The 18882-nt window shown below is 37.0% G+C and overlaps 1 protein-coding gene across 1 annotated transcript in view; it reads right to left on the bottom strand.

The window, feature by feature from the left end:
- The window catches only part of LOC306849419 (bone morphogenetic protein 1-like), an 84084-nt gene that overhangs the window by 12364 nt on the left and 52838 nt on the right, over positions 1 to 18882 (bottom strand). The window contains exons 7-15 of the mRNA XM_079384421.1: positions 14814 to 14938; positions 10678 to 10793; positions 8069 to 8171; positions 7854 to 7970; positions 7193 to 7338; positions 6362 to 6557; positions 5945 to 6070; positions 2094 to 2254; positions 353 to 533 (exon numbers count right to left, since the gene is read on the bottom strand). Coding sequence (XP_079240547.1) covers positions 353 to 533; positions 2094 to 2254; positions 5945 to 6070; positions 6362 to 6557; positions 7193 to 7338; positions 7854 to 7970; positions 8069 to 8171; positions 10678 to 10793; positions 14814 to 14938 — 1271 coding nt within the window. The remainder of the gene's footprint in view (positions 1 to 352; positions 534 to 2093; positions 2255 to 5944; positions 6071 to 6361; positions 6558 to 7192; positions 7339 to 7853; positions 7971 to 8068; positions 8172 to 10677; positions 10794 to 14813; positions 14939 to 18882) is intronic.

The following is an 18882-nucleotide window of genomic DNA, read 5'->3' as shown; positions in this document are numbered from 1 at the left end:
AGCTAAATATTTAGTTTAGGGTACGAATACTTAGACAATGTACTTATTTCAGTTTTTCTATTTGTAATAAATTTACAAAGTTGTGATAATTCTGTTTTTGCTTTGTCAATATGGTGTATGGAGTGTAGACTGATGTAGGAAAAAAAATTAAAGCAGTTAACATAAGGCAGCAACATAAAACGTGAAAAAAAAAATTAAGGGGTATGAATACTTTCGCAAGGCACTATATCTATATCTATCTATATCTATATCTATATCTATATATATATATATATATATATATATAGATATAGATATAGTATGTGTTTAACATGGTACATAAACATTTTTTAATTTTACAGCACACACTCACCTGAGAAGAACTGGGCCTTGAAGCCCTTCTTGGAGACGGTGTTGTCAGATTTAAACTCAATGCGCATGTTGTTGTACTGAGAGGTGATGGCCTCCGGTTTCTCAGCTCCGCAGAATTTCCCGTGCAGTCTGGAGTCGGCGGACAGACCACTTCTCACCTCAACAAAGTCATATTTACACACCTGCACAGCAGAGAGCAACACACGGATCAACATCTACAAAGACCTTTCAACCACTGCTGGGCAGCAGCATCTTTCTTGTCCCAAAACACAGCATATGAGGCCCTTTTAAGAAGGGAAATATAATAGTGGAATCACTTGTATTGTTTTCTCTTTTGCATGTATAAAAGCATCTAATAAATGCAAATGTTTGAATCAAAAATAGTAAGGGGAAAAGAGTGTCATGTTTGTTTTGATGAGAAACTGGATGGATCCTTAATTTAAGTGGCGCAAAATGCTCTAAATAGTCCACTGATACTTTTCACAGCTTTTCATTTTGATTGCAACACATGAGTGCATCGCAACTTTTGCCAATAATAGTTCACAAGCTGTACACTAGTTATCTGGAGCAAATGTTGTTTTTGGCAATCAATAAAGCTGAAGCCATTCTCAACTCCTTCTATTAAACCAGAGCCAGTACACTGAAGGAATGTTCCAGGTTCAATAAGAGTTAAGCTCTACTGACAGCATTAACACAGACAATATCGACAAAACAAACGCAAAACATATTCACAGTAACGCACTTACAATGGAAGTCTATGGGGCAAGACATTCAAGAGGGCATAAAGGCACGAATGGGTGGCTTGTAGTTTAAAAGAAGCACTTGTATGCATTCTTATACAGAAACAGTGTTATTTAAGCACATAAATCATGCTTTTAATGGTGGGGCAGCTATTGTAAGTGGATGAATATCTGGTTAAACGTTATCAAACACCTTTGGTTGGAGTTTGCTCCATGTAAACAGATAGTCACATAATGTTCTTTTCTGGTATCCTTTCACAAACTTTGCAAAAGTTATTTTTGTGCAGGTTCGTGCCCTGTAGACTTTCAATGTAAATCCATTATTGCAAACAGATTCGTTTTTGTGGTCATAATTACTTTCTGTGGTAATTGGCAACATGTCACTGATGCAGAACCCGTATGAAGCCAAATCATTCCTAGCTTTAATTTATCCAGCAATTATATAGTACGCTATTAATGCAAAAACTATAAAATGCTCAGAAAAACGTACAGCTGCTTTAAACACGTTTTTATTGTGTCGTCTAATTTAGAGGACTAATAGCTATTTAAAAAACCCAGCCTGAGCTAACAGCCTCATTTTCTCTCTCAAAATCACTCTTCTAGTTTAGCACTAATGTAATGGCGTTGCTGTTATATTAAGGCAATATAACCGGCTTCTATTGAAGTTTGTGAAATTTCAAATAATGAAGTATAAAAAGACAGGCTGGAAGGCAGATGGCAACTCTTTAACAGCATAGCTCTGTTATAAACTACCTGAGTGTTTGTGATAAACATGCACGAAGCCAGAAAACTACCCTTCATCTTAACCAACAGATCATAAGTGCATTCGTCATGTGAGCTGCACCAGGCAAAACTGCCGTAAGCTATCAACAATGAACAAGTGAGAAAACATGAAGGCAATTTGGAGAAGTCAGTCCCTAAAGCCCTGTGGTGATTCACACCAATCGAGCTGAAATGAACCAGACAAACCCACCCCACGCTGAGGCAAAACCTAGTGCTCACATCGTTCCCCTCTGTCTCGAAGACGTCGAAGAGCAGCGTGATGCGGTACTGCGTGGGCGCCACCAGCTGCCAGATGCAGTTCTTGTTGGGCGGATACTCTTTGGGCCAGCCTGGACTGGTGATGGACCCATTCAACTTGGTGATGAAACCACCACAGGCAGCTGAGAAAAAGACAACAGGAAAGAACTGTAAAACAAATTATACTAATGCCTTATGGAGAAATACTTCAGCTCAGTCCACACACAACCTTTCTTGAAATCTGATTCCCAAGCCTTTTCAGTAACAGCATACAGGAGCTTTAATCTTAAAGTAGCAACAGATCTTTTCTTCCATATTGTGACTGAAGCAGATTATCGACAAATAAAAAGGCGGATACTTGTTTCTATTCATTGATTAGCAGATCTGAATTTGAGCTTGCAATGATTAAATGAAAAGACAAGATACATCACCACTGGAAGATCAAGTTATGACATTTTGATCAGTACAAGGTCAAAAAAGGAACATGTGCACGGATGAATCTTTCCTAATAACCTCAAATAACATCGATTTAGAAAAAGATAGGGTGATTTTCCATTCTGTGTCGACTTTAAGATGGCTTATTGTGAAATTCCCTTCACGTTCTCTTTATACACAGGGTTTATTATGTAGAATTATGGTTTGTTGTTTTCTTTAAAAAGTCTTTTTGTCCTTGGCTTTAAACTTCATTTGAAGGCACTCATGTGTGTTTACTTGGAGTTTCTGTGGATCGATCAAGACTCGTTTGAGAAGGAATCACGATGCATCAACAAATATACTTTTTTCCCCTCTGATCTCTACCACTATGTTTATATATTTAAGGGGGTAGTTCACCCAAAAATGAAACGTTCTCATCTAAAGTTGGTATTATGATGTTGTAGAACGTGCAAAACAACACTGAAACATTTTTTTTTTTTAATTCACAGAAAAAAAGAAAGTCATACATGTTTGGAATGACTTGAATAAATAAATGACCGAATTTTCGTTTTTGAGGGAGCTGTCACTTTTTTCCCCACATACAAAGCAATTATCCTTTTATAACAGAGCTCATTTACATACAGAAGTCTTATACAATAGGTAAATTAGCAAAAACAGCCTGGATTATTAAGGTTTAATTCTATCTTTTTTACCCCTAAAGTGTGCAAATTAGTACTTCAGAGTAGTAATATGTACCCTTAAGGTATTAATATGTACTCTTTTTGTACTATTATGCACCCTTTGTTGGTAAAGAAAGTAAAAAAGTGTCCTTTTGAGGAGACTGTCCCAGTGACAAGCTGTTGTACCCCTAAAGGTACAATGTTGGCACTTTTTTAAAGAATGTACAAAATAAATGCAAAAATGTACAACACAACACCCTTTAAATAAAACTCCCTACAACTGCTACATATTTCATGCGCAACATGCCTAGGTTACAAAGCACTCTTAAAATTTCAATTTATCAAGTTGACCAGCTTGTGGTTTGTCAAAATGGGCACCTGCTACATATAAAACAACAAGAATGGTCTTGTTTTAATTAAAATACACAGGGAATAACCCCAGGCTTCGTATCTAATCAGACACGAGCAGAAAGACAGAGTAGTTTACTTTGGTGCGGTACATTCCAAATTACCCAATGGATCCCCCTACAATGATTTCCACCGAACACATGCGCTCGGGGAGAGATGTTTCCATGGCTACCTGCATGAAGCCTTTGGACAGCCCTAGCCTTGAAGTCTTTGGACAGCCCTAGCCTTGAAGCCCTATCTGTCTCTATTCCCTCAGGACCGTCGTGCAATAAACCTGTTCTGTGAGAACGAGCGGCACAGTCATTATGATAATGTGGGATTTACTGCTGATATGATGATAGCCACCGGGAAGCTATGCTGGGCCAATCTTTCTTTTATCTAATGGACAATCATTTTCTGATCGCTCCAATCTGTCACGATTGAGCTGTTGAGTCATCTCAGTGCATGTCTGAACAAACAGACTTTTGCTCAATATAGCAGCCGCAGGGTACATGCAGTCCTAGCAACTGCCTCACGCATCCAGACGTTAGCTGATAATATAATGAGAGACATTAGCTATTGGACAACACTGTACCTACGAATGCTTTGACCCTTAACCCCAACTGTATTGTAGCACTTTGTTTGAGAAGAATATGATATAAACAGATTCAAACTTCAGCAGAATTTCCAGCCGCTCAAAAAACAGAGCAGCGCTTTGTAAGTGTCGTGCGGAGGAAGGTAGCCTGCTGCCAATGTGAGGAAGGTGCTCATAACTTGCTGGCAGCCCCGAGCCAATAGCACAAAACAGATGTCGGCGGTATGTCAACAGTGCAAGCAGGAGTAGTAATTAAGAGGATGCAGTAGCACAGACTGTCCACTAGAGGCAGAATGAGGTCAGTGTAGCTGTCTGCTCAAAACATGCACTCAGTAATTAAGGGAAAGTGTGATTTTTTTTTTTTTTATTAAAATGCTTTTTTCTTTTATCTCAGATTAATATGCATAGGTAAGCATTTTGTAGGTTGATTCCCCCAAAAAGTGTAAATATGCTATCAAAACTATCAAAGTGATGTTTGTTTGAGAACCCTGACCAACCCGCCAAGCCAATGGTGTGAGTTTGGGATGGGGCTATCTGGTTGTTTATCCAATAGAAGATAAGCGGTGTGTTCTAGAAATTAATTCATTTTTTTTCAATCCTGTGTGATGACATTAGTGGCTCAGAAATTTTCGCTTCGTCTTTAAATGTTCAAGATGGGTCAAGGTAAACATTTTCTTGGAGGTGGATTCACGAAACATTCTTAAAAATAAAATTCTTCTTAACTGCTAAACTAAAGTAACTAAGTTTATACAAAATATTGTATGAATAATTTGAATTCTTGAGAAGAATGGTAAAAATCCTTGCACATAACCTCTAAATGTTAGTATAACATTAAACTTGTCTTAAATTCCTATAGGTAAGATGTTAAATTGAATTTATTGATTTATTAACTGAATTTTTCTGGTCGTTTCAAATATTAAGCATTACATAACATAACATTACCTACATAGAATACATATATTACTAGGAATCTGCACGAACACTCTAAAAACCATTGATCGATGACGTAAAGAAAGATTGGTCAGTTATGTGTAATGTGTCTTTTTGCCAAATTTGAAATTCAACAACAACACTACGAAAACAGACATTATTATTAATTTTATAATCACAGCAATTTTCATTACGATTTTGATTATTATGGTAATTTGCATGCAGCTCATCTTGGCTTTTGAGATGATCAGCAAGTCTTTGTCAAGAACCACTGTATAATCAAGATAACACAAAAGCCTGTCATTTATTTCTTAAGAGGAAAAAAAAATACACGTTCTTAAGAACATATTTGAGAACTTACGATTTTTTCAGGAACTGAACTTTAGTTTCTTAGAAAATTCTTAACTCCTTTTAAGAAGATTTTTGTGGAATTGACATATGGTCTTTAAAAACTTTCTTTGCCCTAAAACTTGCCTTTATTACCACACACACAGAGTTAGCGTTATTTGTTCGTATACTGTGAGACAAATCCATATAAAAATGGAAAATGTACTGGTAATTTTCTGCCAGGACATTATCCATTAAGTTTAAGGACATTTTCTTTAAGCATAAAAAGCAACACAATGCAATGCATAATTTAAAATATGGGTAAAACATGTATGAAAAATGAATACGGAAAATTCCTTTATATTACCATTTATATTACTTTATCTTAGAATATTGGGCCCTATTTTGACAGACTTTTCTAAGAGTGTACAACTTTCCCTCGATGCTGCCATAAATATTGCTCTGGCTCGTATCCAGCACTGAACTGTTCACATACTAACCCTCGCAACTCCGTTTGTCTGCCGCCAGTTCGTACCCAGGGTCACAGGCACACTTGTAACTACCGAGCGTGTTGACACAGCGCTGCTCACAGCGACCATTGTCGGGTCTGGAGCACTCGTCCATTTCTGCAACAACAAGAACATCAGAATTTGAGTTACAGTACCTTAAAGGAGCGATGCTAATATCTAATATCTAATATCTTGGAGATATTGAGTGCTAATATACTATCAGGGATTCTCTTGTTCTTTCCTTGAATTTTTCATCATGTTGGTTATTGGCCAAATATTTTATGTGCATTCCTGAATTTCAAAAACGTTGAACTATAATTTTAAAACTATAAAGCCAATCATCACTCCTATGAAATTTCCATAGATCAAATCCAAGATGAAACCAAAAAGCCAAAACGTCCACCTCACCTTTGAAGAAATTAGCAGCAAATCCAGCCTTGTTGACAGAACCATCAGACACAAACTTCATCCAGAGCTGGTTGGAACTGGATTTAATATCGTCGGGTTTGTCATAACCACAGAATCTGCCCAACAGTGGGCTGCTTTCTGAGTTCCCATCTCGAACCTCCAGGTAGTCGTACGCACAGTTATCGTGCCTCTCGATCTTGGATTGAAAAGAGGAAAGATAATGGAGAAAAAGGAAATGGAAAAAAGTAAATTTAAACCTGAAAGACCTGAAAAGCATTTATTTTCTTTCAATGCAAGGCATGCCATTCAAATTTGATAGCAACCAGCTATGACCGCAACCAACCTTTGCATCAAGGTCTAGAACATCTTTAAAAAAATCAAGTGGAAAACACGCTGAATGTTTCCCCCCTTTTCTTTTACAGATCCGCAACATCTCTTCGTTCCAAAGACAAAGATCATGGGGAGTTTTGGGTTTATTTACACCAGCTGGTTAGAGACAATCTAAACCAAACCCAGAGCCAATGCAATGACACGACAAAATCAGAGTCAGCCAGACGAATAACACAAACAATAAATTAAAGTGATTGAAAAATCCTCAGCATTTAAGTATACTCAGTTTATATAATCAAAGAATGGTATGACTGATGTAAGGGTCTTCCTTTTACATTTTTAGCAATCCCTAGTCTGCAGAGTCATTTTTTTCAGTCCTATTAATGTTTGTTTCTAGATATACACTGTCTTTTCTTGTTTAGGACACACTCTAACACTATAACAGTGTATAAGCAATTAATTACATGCTTATAATGCAGTAATAACTTTTTTTAATCATACCTCAAACGACTGGAAGGTAAGGCCTACATGGTAACCCTGAGCCACAGTGATCTTCCACACACACACTTTGTTAGGTCTGTAGTCGTCTGGGTAGTTCGGAGACTGTATTTGTCCATTGTCTTTCTTCACCTCCCCACCGCAAATAGCTGCAAGATAAAAGATTACAGTGCAAACAAGACAGTAAAGCATGGCAATTACTTCTTTCACAATAGGAACAACTGGAAATGGATATTGTTAGGTGTTCACCTAATGGAAACTCAGTAATTCAGTAGTTCAGCTATGGTTGGATTTAGGTCTGTGGGCCAAAACACTTATTACGAACAAATTTGACAGTGTTTTCTGTTAACATGCTATTTTGAGCACTCTGGATTTGCCCTAGACCGTAGCCATGAAATTGCTGCTGTGTTTTGGGCTAATTTTGCTCACAACCTCTTGCAGCTCTATCGACATATGAAACTCAAGGCAAGTAAGAAACTGTTGCTGCAAATTATTAAATATATGAAGGTTTACACGAAAATGTCAATGGTATGAGCTAAAGGCACATTTTTTGAGACTGTATGTACACACATGTAATATAGTACTCCTTCATACATTTTTTCAATGCCAACTAGCACTTGTTTTATAATATTTGATAGTTGTTGATTTGGTTGCATGCGGGTACCTTCGTAAACAGCAGAGAAGCCCTTTCCCACCCAGTTGCTACTGCTGCGAAACTCAATCCAAAGGCGACTGTCTGTAGAGACGATCGGCTCCGGTAATTTATCCCCACAAAATCGACCTGCATACAGAGGTACAAACAAATAACTCAAAACTAATTAAGATTCACTTTGACTTGCTCATATTGTTCTTTTGAAATGTCAGGCGTTCATCTTAAACCTTTCAGTGGTGCTTTCCTCCAATATCCATCTCTGATCTCCACATGATCATACCAGCACAAATGACTCCGGTATAAATCCATAGATGTAAAGTTCAGAACAATCTTAGGGAAGAAAATTTAGTTAATTGTTACTGGAGGACAGTTGGAAATCTTTTTTTAATAATTTTTTTTAACAATTTAAATCATTTTGCAGAGTATAAATTACTCTACTGTAATCAGGATGTTTGTTTTAAAGTAAAACAATATAGTGAGAAACATAAATAACAATATTTGATGGAATATTTTCTTCAATCAAGCCTCTAAAATGGTAAAAATATATATTTATTATGAAGTTCTAAGTAAAACAGATTATTGGAGTACGTTTTACCAAGAAAACAAATAAACAAACATTTTAAATACAAATTTCACTCTTTCTACGTTAAAATTTCATGTTTAATTTACCATGTTATTTGCAGTGTTGGAGAAAGTTACTTTTAAAAGTAATGCATTACAGTATTGCGTTACACCATAAAAGAGTAACCAATTGTGTTACTTAGTTACTCTTTATGGAAATTAATGCATTATAGTATTGCATTACTCCATAAAAAGTAACCAATTGCATTACTTAGTTACTCTTTATGGAAAGTAATGCATTACAGGATTGTGTTACTCCATAAAAGAGTAAACAATTGTGTTACTTAGTTACATTTTATGGAAAGTTATTCAATACTGTATTGCGTTACTCCATAAAGAGTAATCAATAATGTTACTTTGTTACTCTTTATGGAAAGTAATGCATTATAGTATTGCGTTACTCCATGAAAAAGTAACCAATTGCATTACTTAGTTACTCTTTATGGAAAGTAATGCATTACAGGATTGTGTTACTCCATAAAAGAGTAATCAATAATGTTACTTTGTTACTCTTTATGGAAAGTAATGTATTGCAGGATTGTGTTACTCCATAAAAGAGTAAACAATTGTGTTAATTAGTTACACTTTATGGAAAGTAACTCAATACTGTATTGTGTTACTCCATAAAGAGTAATCAATAATGTTACTTTGTTACTCTTTATGGAAAGTAATGCATTATAGTATTGCGTTACTCCATAAAAAAGACTAATCAATAATGTTACTTAGTTACTCTTTATGGAAAGTAATGCATTATAGTATTGCGTTACTCCATAAAAAAGACTAATCAATAATGTTACTTAGTTACTCTTTATGGAAAGTAATGCATTATAGTATTGCGTTACTCCATAAAAAATAACCAATTGCATTACTTAGTTACTCTTTATGGAAAGTAATGCATTACAGGATTGTGTTACTCAATAAAAGAGTAAACAATTGTTTTGCTTAGTTACATTTTATAGAAAGTAATTCAATACTGTATTGCGTTACTCCATAAAGAGTAATCAATAATGTTACTTTGTTACTCTTTATGGAAATTAATGCATTGTAGTATTGCATCACTCCATAAAAAAGTAACCAAATGCATTACTAAGTTACTCTTTATGGAAAGTAATGCATTACAGGATTGTGTTACTCCATAAAAGAATAATCAATAATGTTACTTTGTTACTCTTTATGGAAAGTAATGCATTATAGTATTGCGTTACTCCATAAAAAGTAATGCATTACAGGATTGTGTTACTCCATAAAAGAGTAATCAATAATGTTACTTAGTGACTCTTTATGGAAAGTAATGCATTATAGTATTGCGTTACTCCATAAAAACGTAACCAATTACATTACTTAGTAACTCTTTATGGAAAGCAATGCATTACAGTTTTCCGTTACTCCATTAAAGAGTAACCAATTATGTTACTTAGTTACTCTTTATGGAAAGTAATGCAGTACAGTATTGTGTAACGCCATAAAAAAAGTGACCAATTGCATTACTTTGTTATCCTTTATGGAAAGTAAAGCGTTAATTAAGTTACTTTCGTGTTTCCTTTTGTTACCTTGGCTAGGTTTGCTTATTTGTTTTTTAATAACAAAAAAGTTCTATTTTTGGCAACTGTAAAGGCCCTTTGACACCAAAAGTGAAATTAATAAACCTTAGCTTCTCACTCCCAATTCCTCTCAACACAGGGACAGGAGAGCTGTCAGTGAATAAATGGAAAAACAAAGTAACTAATGTTACGTATTTGAAAAGGTAACTCAGATATTTCAATGTAAATTTAAAAGTAATTTGTTACTTTACTAGTTACTTGAAAAAGTAATCTTATTACATAACTCACTCTATTTGTAATATGTTATCCCCAACACTGTTTATTTGTCACTTCTTTGCTATTAATTGTGCAATTTACTAGCAATTTCTGAGTAAAAAATGGTTTTAAAGGTTACTTTTTTCACTGTAATCTGAAACTGTGAAATGCGGTAATGTATGTGAAAAAATTGTTTAAAAATGGTTTGTGGGAATCTCTGTGAACACATTTCAGTAATGACTCTGAAAACTGATTCACTGAAAACAACTGTGAGGACAAACCGAGTAACTAAAATGAACTGGACTTCCCAACTCTATGTGGGACCAATATCACAATTTACTCAATTCCATAAACTGTCCACAGGCCTAAAAACATCTCTCACAGCAGCTAATCAAAGTGATTCACCAGCGCTTCTTCACCTTTTCTCCCGGTGTGACTGAAATTCTCCATATGCAGTGCATATATGCTGAATAACCATTGGGAAAACCAGGTGAAGAGAAGTTTCCACTACTCTCCTGCAAACTGTCTCCACATCCTAAGAAAGACAGAATGAAAGGTCATGAGCTGTCAGTGTTCAAGAAGGGTTAAGATGTGAACAGTTCATTACACATAAACAAGATGCGATCAGTTACACAACGGTCCACAGAGACAGTACGCTGCCTGTATATAAAACATTGTTGTGCGTCACAGAATGCAACAAAGACAAAAGACCACAAAAAAGTCTGGATTGTCTTTCACAGTGTGTGCCTTGAGCACTTTCATGTTATGAAGCACATCTGCTTCTAATGTTACACACCTGCCTGATATTCACAGCAAAGAGCAAGAGAAGGAAATAAAACCGATGCAAAATTCAAATCAAAAGAGTTTTCATTTATATGGTGCTGCGTGCAATTAAAATGAAACAGTTCACAGGCAGCATACTTTATTAAATGTGCTGGGTAATTAAACGCTCTGGTGGTCACTATGGAAATACACATGGCAAACCAGCATTGCTTCACTAAAAAGTCAAAACAACAGCAGTTTCATAACATATTCATAAAACATAACATATGTAATGGATAATGTACAGCCTGCTTTATGCTGGGGTCTTGATTACCCTGTCAGCCCATTATTTTGTACATTATCCTGCTTAATCACACAACTACTAACTAATTGACTAAATAAATAGACATGAAACATTAGTCTGACGTAGTATAATTCCATCTAAAAAAGACAAAACACAAAGTAAAATAAAATAAAACATTAAATAATAAAACTTGCATAAATTACCAAAAATAATAAAATAAAAAATAAAATAAAATAATAATGATTTTGACATGAACCTTCTTGACAATAAAAAGAGGCACTACAACACCACACATACAGGATTACATGATCACCATAAAATAAAATAAAACATAAAAAAATAAAATAATATAGAAAATAATAATGACACTTACAATGCTGACAATAAAATGAAATAAAACATTAAAAAATAAAATAATATAAAAAATAATGACACACAATACTGACAATAAAATAAAGATTTAAATAAAAAAGAAAAGAAAATAATCATATATATCTGATTCTTCCCCAACATATCAAGCAAAATCGTATGCATTTATTTTTTTCTTACTAAAATGCATATAAAGTTGATTAACAACCAGACATTTTTTAAATCCATTTAGGACGGGTTTAATGGTTGGTCATCTAGCAGCCAAGTTTCTCCCTAACTTTCCCTCCAGAGGGCTTGAAAATGTACCTTGTTGAGCTGTTCACAGTAAACATTGTCATAATTCATCAACAGCAATCATTTGGTATAAATGTGCGGTATTCACTAATTGCCAACTGCACTCACAAGCCAGTAGAACAAGGCTGCGTTTTTACGTTGAACTTGTTTTAATTACACTTTTTAAATAGTTTTAATTAAATAAATATGTAATTAAATTGCAGCCTTTTGAAGGCTACTATTCGGTTTAGGCTGCATCACGGTTCCTGTTTTTATGCATTAATATTTTTATTTAATTTTAATGATTTATATTCAGTTTGCAATTAAAATGAAACAGTTCACAGGCAGCACACTGTATTTCATGAGCTGGGTAATTAAACGCTCTGGTGGTCATAATGGCAAACCAGCATTGCTTCATTAAATGTCAAAATATCAGCAGTTTCATAACATATTCAGAAAATGTCATGGATAATGTACAGTCTGCTTTACACTGGGGTCCTGATTGCCCTGTTGGAGTGGGGTAAAATAAAATAAAATAAAACATTATTAATATGTATTTTTCATACACATTACGTTGTGGTGTTATTTCATGACATGTTCTCCAAAGTGCAAACATCTTATTTTCCCTGCTTTTATTTAATTTTGAATGATTTTTTATGATCTTAAATTTGACAAAACCACATTTAAGACATTTTAAAAGCTTTTAAGTACCACTGGTTTGGACGTATTTGCTTGAAGGTTTACACTCATTCACTCACTGGTAGTGTGTGTTTGAATATCTCTGTAAAGTTTATGTGAAAAATGTCTTGACCCCCTTGTACTGCGTTTAGTTGCTGTCTCCTAGAAAGCAAGCGTTCTCTCCTCTGTTTTATCAGGGAAAGAAGACAAATTACAAACTTCCTGTGCTTGACCAGTGTTTACTCTGCCTTCCCGAGCCAGGAGTCACAGAGACCGTCGCCAAGATACCGCACCACATCAATTGTGGATGCCATGTTATTTCCAGACAACATAATCTCAGCGTGTACCACCCAAGACACGAAATGGGGGCAAATGACACACCAAAAAAAAAAAAGTTTTTCATCAGGATTTTATCTTGTTTTCTATAAAAATATCTAAAATATCTAATATTTATATCCTTTAACAAAATGTGCCATCGGTGGTCATTCTGAGGATTTTGCTTATGTATGTACTGTATGTATATAGTGTTGGGTGTGATGCATTACAAAGCAATTAATTACTGTAATTTAATTACTTTTCTCTTGAACAAGTAGAGGGACTACTCTTCATTTCTCTGTAATTTAATTACAGTTACTTCTAATGTAAGTGAATTAAACAGACTAGAAAATTTTTACATCAAAATATGACATATGATATTAAAATGCATAATTTTAAATGTAACCTTCTCCCTTTAAATACTTTGGTCAGTTCAAGAATAATTTAGGCGATTATACATTGTGGCGGGAGGAGCCAACGACAGACACAGTGGGCGTGGCGTCAAGCCTCAGAGAGGTTTTTATTAAACAATATTTAAAATAAAGTGTCCAAAGGGGGAAAAGTGTCCAAAATAAACAGGGATCTGGTGTCCTCGTTGTGCTGCGGGGCTCGTGAAGGAGGGCAGTGTTCAGGAGGGAAGGGTCCAGGTAAGGGGCGGAGTCCGGCGGCCGCACGCGCTCCCGTCTGGAGGTCCCGGGGCGCGGGTGACGGCGGCTTCTGTGGCGGCTTCGTCCATCTCCTTCATCCCCGGGTGCTCGACGGGATTCCACGGCCCGGCTTCCTTGCCCGACGGCCGTATCGCGGGTGCAGTGTCGGCCGGACTGCGGGTCCGGCCGCTCGCGTCTCTGACGGCGGCAGGTAGTTCCCTCTACGCTCCCTTTCCTGGACCCACGAGGACACCAGCGTGCATGCACGGGGAAGAGACCGGTCTCTCGAGGAGAGGCGCGCTCGGCGTTTAAACGGCGGCGGTGATGAGGCTCCATTCACGTCAGGTGCGCCTCATCACACGCCGCCAGCCCTGCGTGTTCAGCGCCCCTCCTCTCTCACACACCCACTCCCGTCGGGAGCCTGGTGAAGGGCGGCGAATACGGGACGGGGTGGTGATGATGGACAGGGGGGAGGCAGCCGACTCGTCACAACATTTATTTGAAATAATTATAAGAGCATTTTCATGTCTATCCTTGTATTGTTAAATTGTTAAATATATATTTTATTCATTTATTTAGGTGTTTTGTTTTTTTGTTTTGTTTTTTACTGGAAAAAAATTAAAAAACACTGACTGAGATTTTTGTTTTTGCATGATTTTGCTGTCTAGACCTGTTTTCATGATGAGCTTACAGTTTCCAATGACCCAGATTTTCTATCTTCACCATCTTTTACTCTTATCGAGTCTGAAAGGAGCTTCTCCTTATTTATTCTCCTGGGGGAAGTCGTGGCCTAATGGTTAGAGAGTCGGACTCGTAATCCAAAGGTTGTGGGTTCGAGTCTCGGGCCTGCAGGGATTGTAGGTGGGGGGAGTGAATGTCCAGCGCTCTCTCCACCCTCAATACCACGACTGAGGTGCCCTTGAGCAAGGCACCGAACCCCCAACTGCTCCCCGGGCGCCGCAGCATAAATGGCTGCCCACTGCTCCGGGTGTGTGTTCACGGTGTGTGTGTGTTCACTGCTGTGTGTGTGTGTGTGTGTGTGTTCACTGCTGTGTGTGTGCACGTTGGATGGGTTAAATGCAGAGCACGAATTCCGAGTATGGGTCACCATACTTGGCAGTATGTCACTTCACTTAAACAGAAGGATGATGATGTGACACTTTAGCATTCTGTAATTCTGAACGGTTTATGTGTGTAATTTTCTTACTTGGACACTTGTAAAGTTTGCGTGCTTGTGCGATGTCTCCTTTGCTCAGTCTGGTTCTCTGACCGATGGGCGGCCGAACACCATTCACATCATATCGTGGCAGAATGGTGTCCAAAAATATCCCTCTGTCAGGAAAAAAAGACATTACTTCAATCAAAATGAACAGACGCATAAAGACAAATCTGTCTTGTTATTTTAATCCCTATTCACTCTCTTTTGTTTCCTGGAATGTCTAGCAAAACTCTCCACACCCACACACAGAAACATGGGTACTATAAACACAAATGTTATCTCACACTTTAAAATACTGCAGTGGCAAGTTTCAGCAGATGTACAGAATGTGGCGGTTAGGACACGGCAAGCTGTAAAGTCATTTGTGGAGCAGACAACAATCCGAAGGGAATTCAAGCCAAGCCGTGTTATCAGTGAAAACAGTCATGGAAGCTGCGGCCTGTGGCTCGCCTGCTCTTTTCTTTTTATTTTCTGTGTAACACTATATGCAATGTTGAGTATACTTTGAGAGGTTTGCCTTGGTCTGCAAAAATGTCATGACTCCGATTCAGTATTTTCATGTATTATTTTAGTCCAGCGCTACAGATGCTGTAATCTGACAGTGTTTTATAAAGCAAAAACAGAGACAGATATGATCCATATGTATACAAGTCAACTGCTATTGTATATGGGGAGTGTTGGGTAAGTTACTCTAAAAAAGTAATTAATTACTAGCTACTAATTACATCTTCAATGTAATTAGATTACTGTAGTAAATACTCTCTCAAAGTATTATTACTAATTACTAAATCCCATATCAACCTCAACCAGTTGAATAATACAAGGATAAACATTGAACCTCCTTTTTTAATTCAAATAAATACTATAAAATTTTATAAAATATTCTAGAACTTACCAAAGCATTTAAAAAGAGAAGGTTAGAATCAGAATCAGATCAGAATGAGCTTTATTGGCCAAGTATGTTTACACATACGAGGAATTTGTTGTAGTGACAGAAGCTCCACAGTGCAACAGAGAGACTGCAACAGGACAGGACACAGATAATAAAGAATAATACAAATATCCAAATAGGCAATGTACAAAACAGCAAAAACACAATATATAATCTAGACAATTATGTGTGTACAGGTCTGATATGTGCAAATTTTAAATGAAAAAATTAGATAAATAAAAAACTAAGCAAGCGTGGACACTTCCGCGTTTTATTGTCAATGATCATCTCCACAGTTTTGAGCATGTTCAGCTCCAGGTTGTTAAGACTGCACCATACAGCCAGCTCCTTAACCTCCTGTCTGTAAGCAGACTCATCACTGTCCTGAATGAGGCCAATCAGTGTGGTGTCGTCTGCAAACTTCAGGAGCTTGACAGAGGGGTCTTTAGATGTGCAGTCGTTGGTGTAGAGGGAGAAGAGCAGTGGGGAGAGAACGCAGCCGAGGAGCTCCAGTGCTGATGGTACGAGTGCTGGATATGGATTTACCAAGCTTTACTAACTGCTGTCTGTCTGTCAGGAAGCTGGTGATCCACTGACAGATGGAGGTGGGGATGGAGAGCTGAGACAGCTTGTTCTGAAGGGTGTCTATGATGATGGTGTTAAAAGCGGAGCTGAAGTCCACAAACAGGATCTTCACATAAGTCCCTGGTCTGTCCAGATGTTGCAGGATGAAGTGCAGTCCCATATTGACAGCATCCTCCACAGACCTGTTTGCTCTGTAGGCAAACTGCAGGGGGTCTAGTAAGGGTCCAGTGATGTCCTTCAGATAAGCCAAAACCAGTCTTTTCAAATGATTTCATGGCCACAGACATTAGAGCCACAGGTCTGTAGTCATTAAGTCCAGTAATTTTGGTTCTTTGGGACGGGGATGATGGTGGAGCGTTTGAAGCATGAGGGGACTTCACACAGCTCCAGTGATCTGTTAAAGATCGGTGTGAAGATGGGGGCCAGCTGATCAGCACAGGTTTTTAGGCAGGCTGGTGACACACCGTCTGGGCCTGGTGCTTTCCTTCTTGCTGGAGGTGGGGTTGCTGGAGGTGTTAATGGTTGTGTGGAGAGGTGTTCAGGGCGGGTGTGGGTTGTTTTTTCAAACCTACTGTAAAAGTCATTCAAATCATCTGCCAGTTGTTGATTCTCCAGAGTGCTTGGGGATGGTGCCTTGTAACTGGTGATATCTTTCATACCTTTCCACACTGAAGCAGGATCACTGGAAGAGAATTTGTTCTTTAGCTTGTCAGAATAATTCCTCTTTGCCACTCTGATCTCCCTTTCCAGTGTGTATTTGGCCTGTTTATACAAGACTTTATCCCCCTTTCTGTAAGCATCTTCTTTGGCCTGACGGAGCTGTCTGAGTTTTGCAGTGAACCATGGTTTGTCATTGTTGTAGGTTAAATGAGTTCTGGTAGGAATGCACATATCCTCACAGAAACTGATATAAGATGTTATAGTCTCTGTGAGCTTGTCCAGATCGTTGGCAGCATTTTCAAAGACAGTCCAATCAGTGAGAGAGAATCAGGCTTGTAAATCCCACGCTGCTTCATTAGTCCATCTTTTAACAGATCTTAATACAGGTTTTGCAGATTTAAGTTTCTGCCTGTAGGACGGTATGAGATGAGCCAAACAGTGATCAGAGAGTCCTAAAGCTGCTCGTGGAACCGAGTGATATGTGTCCTTTATTGTTGTGTAACAGTGATCCAGTATATTACTATCTCTGGTGGGACATGTGATGTGCTGTCTGTATTTTGGCAGTTCGCAGGAGAGATTTGCTTTATTAAAGTCCCAGAGAATGATTACAACAGAGTCCGGGTGTTGTTGCTCACTCTCTGTGATCATATGCATATTTTATCATATAAATATTTTTACATAAAAATATATATTTTAACAGTAGTTGCATATCTTCAGTGCAATTAGATTTTTAGATTTTTGTAGTTAAAAAAAAAAGTCTAATTAAAATTTAAGTGTTTTTTCCAGCTAACTATGACGTTTATGGATCTTTCCTGAGGTAATTAATGTTATATGACATTACTGTTTTCAAGCATTATTGTTTACAAGTGATTACATGAGACATGATACATTTCAGTTAGATGTTCTGTTTCTTTCAGTATGTTTTTGATGTTTATTCATGTTTATTTGGTGCTATAACTAGTAGTCAAGTAGAAGAGTTGATCGGTTCACATGAAGCTGCTACAGCGATATGTTATGCCACATTCTAGAGTGTTTTTTTATCTAGCTAACTATCGAGTTTATGGACTTTGATGTTACATGACAATATTGTTTACAAACATTATTGTTTACAAGTGATTACATGAGACATGATACATTTCAGTAAGATGTTCTGTTCCTTTCAGCATGCTTTCTGATGTTTATTCATGTTTATTTGGTGCTATACCTAGTAGTCAAGTAGAAGAGATGATCGGTTCACATGTCGATTGAACTGAAGCTGCAAAAGCGATCTGTCACTCCATATTAAAAAGCGTCAAAACCATGTTTACTGTTTGTATTTTGTGATAAAACTGACAGAATTTGAAAGCTGAGATTTTGTTTCATATTAAAAGTAAAGCACAAAGATTATTGTGATTATGGCAGGTGTGCTGCAAATAATGTTTATTGAAGATCACGCGACCGAAAACAGCACAGACTAAAAGATCGATCTTGAGATTTAAGAAGCCATATCAATATCGATTAAAAATTAGAAACTGATATTGTTAATCTAGAACTGCCATCCACACAGCTGACAGGTTTACCTGTTGTAGTTTTTACACAAAATAGATGCTGACACAGTCAAAACACGCGGTAACACTTTAGAATAGGAAACACTTATTCACTATTAACTACGACTTTTCCCTCAATAAATTCCTAATTTGCTGCTTATTAATAGTTAGTAAGGTAGTTGTTAAGTTTAGGTATTGGGTAGAATTAGGGATGTAGAATAAGGTCATGTAGAATAAGGCATTAATAAGTACTTGATTACTACTAATTAATAGATAATATTATATTAATATGCATGCTAATAAGAAACTAGTTAAGAGACTCTAAAATAAAGTATTACCATCGGAGAAACAAAAT

The sequence above is a fragment of the Barbus barbus genome (assembly GCF_936440315.1).
Source record: "Barbus barbus genome assembly, chromosome: 29".
NCBI lineage: Eukaryota > Metazoa > Chordata > Actinopteri > Cypriniformes > Cyprinidae > Barbus > Barbus barbus.
The sequence above is the reverse complement of the archived record's forward strand: the minus strand, read 5'-3'. Positions and strand labels throughout refer to the sequence as shown.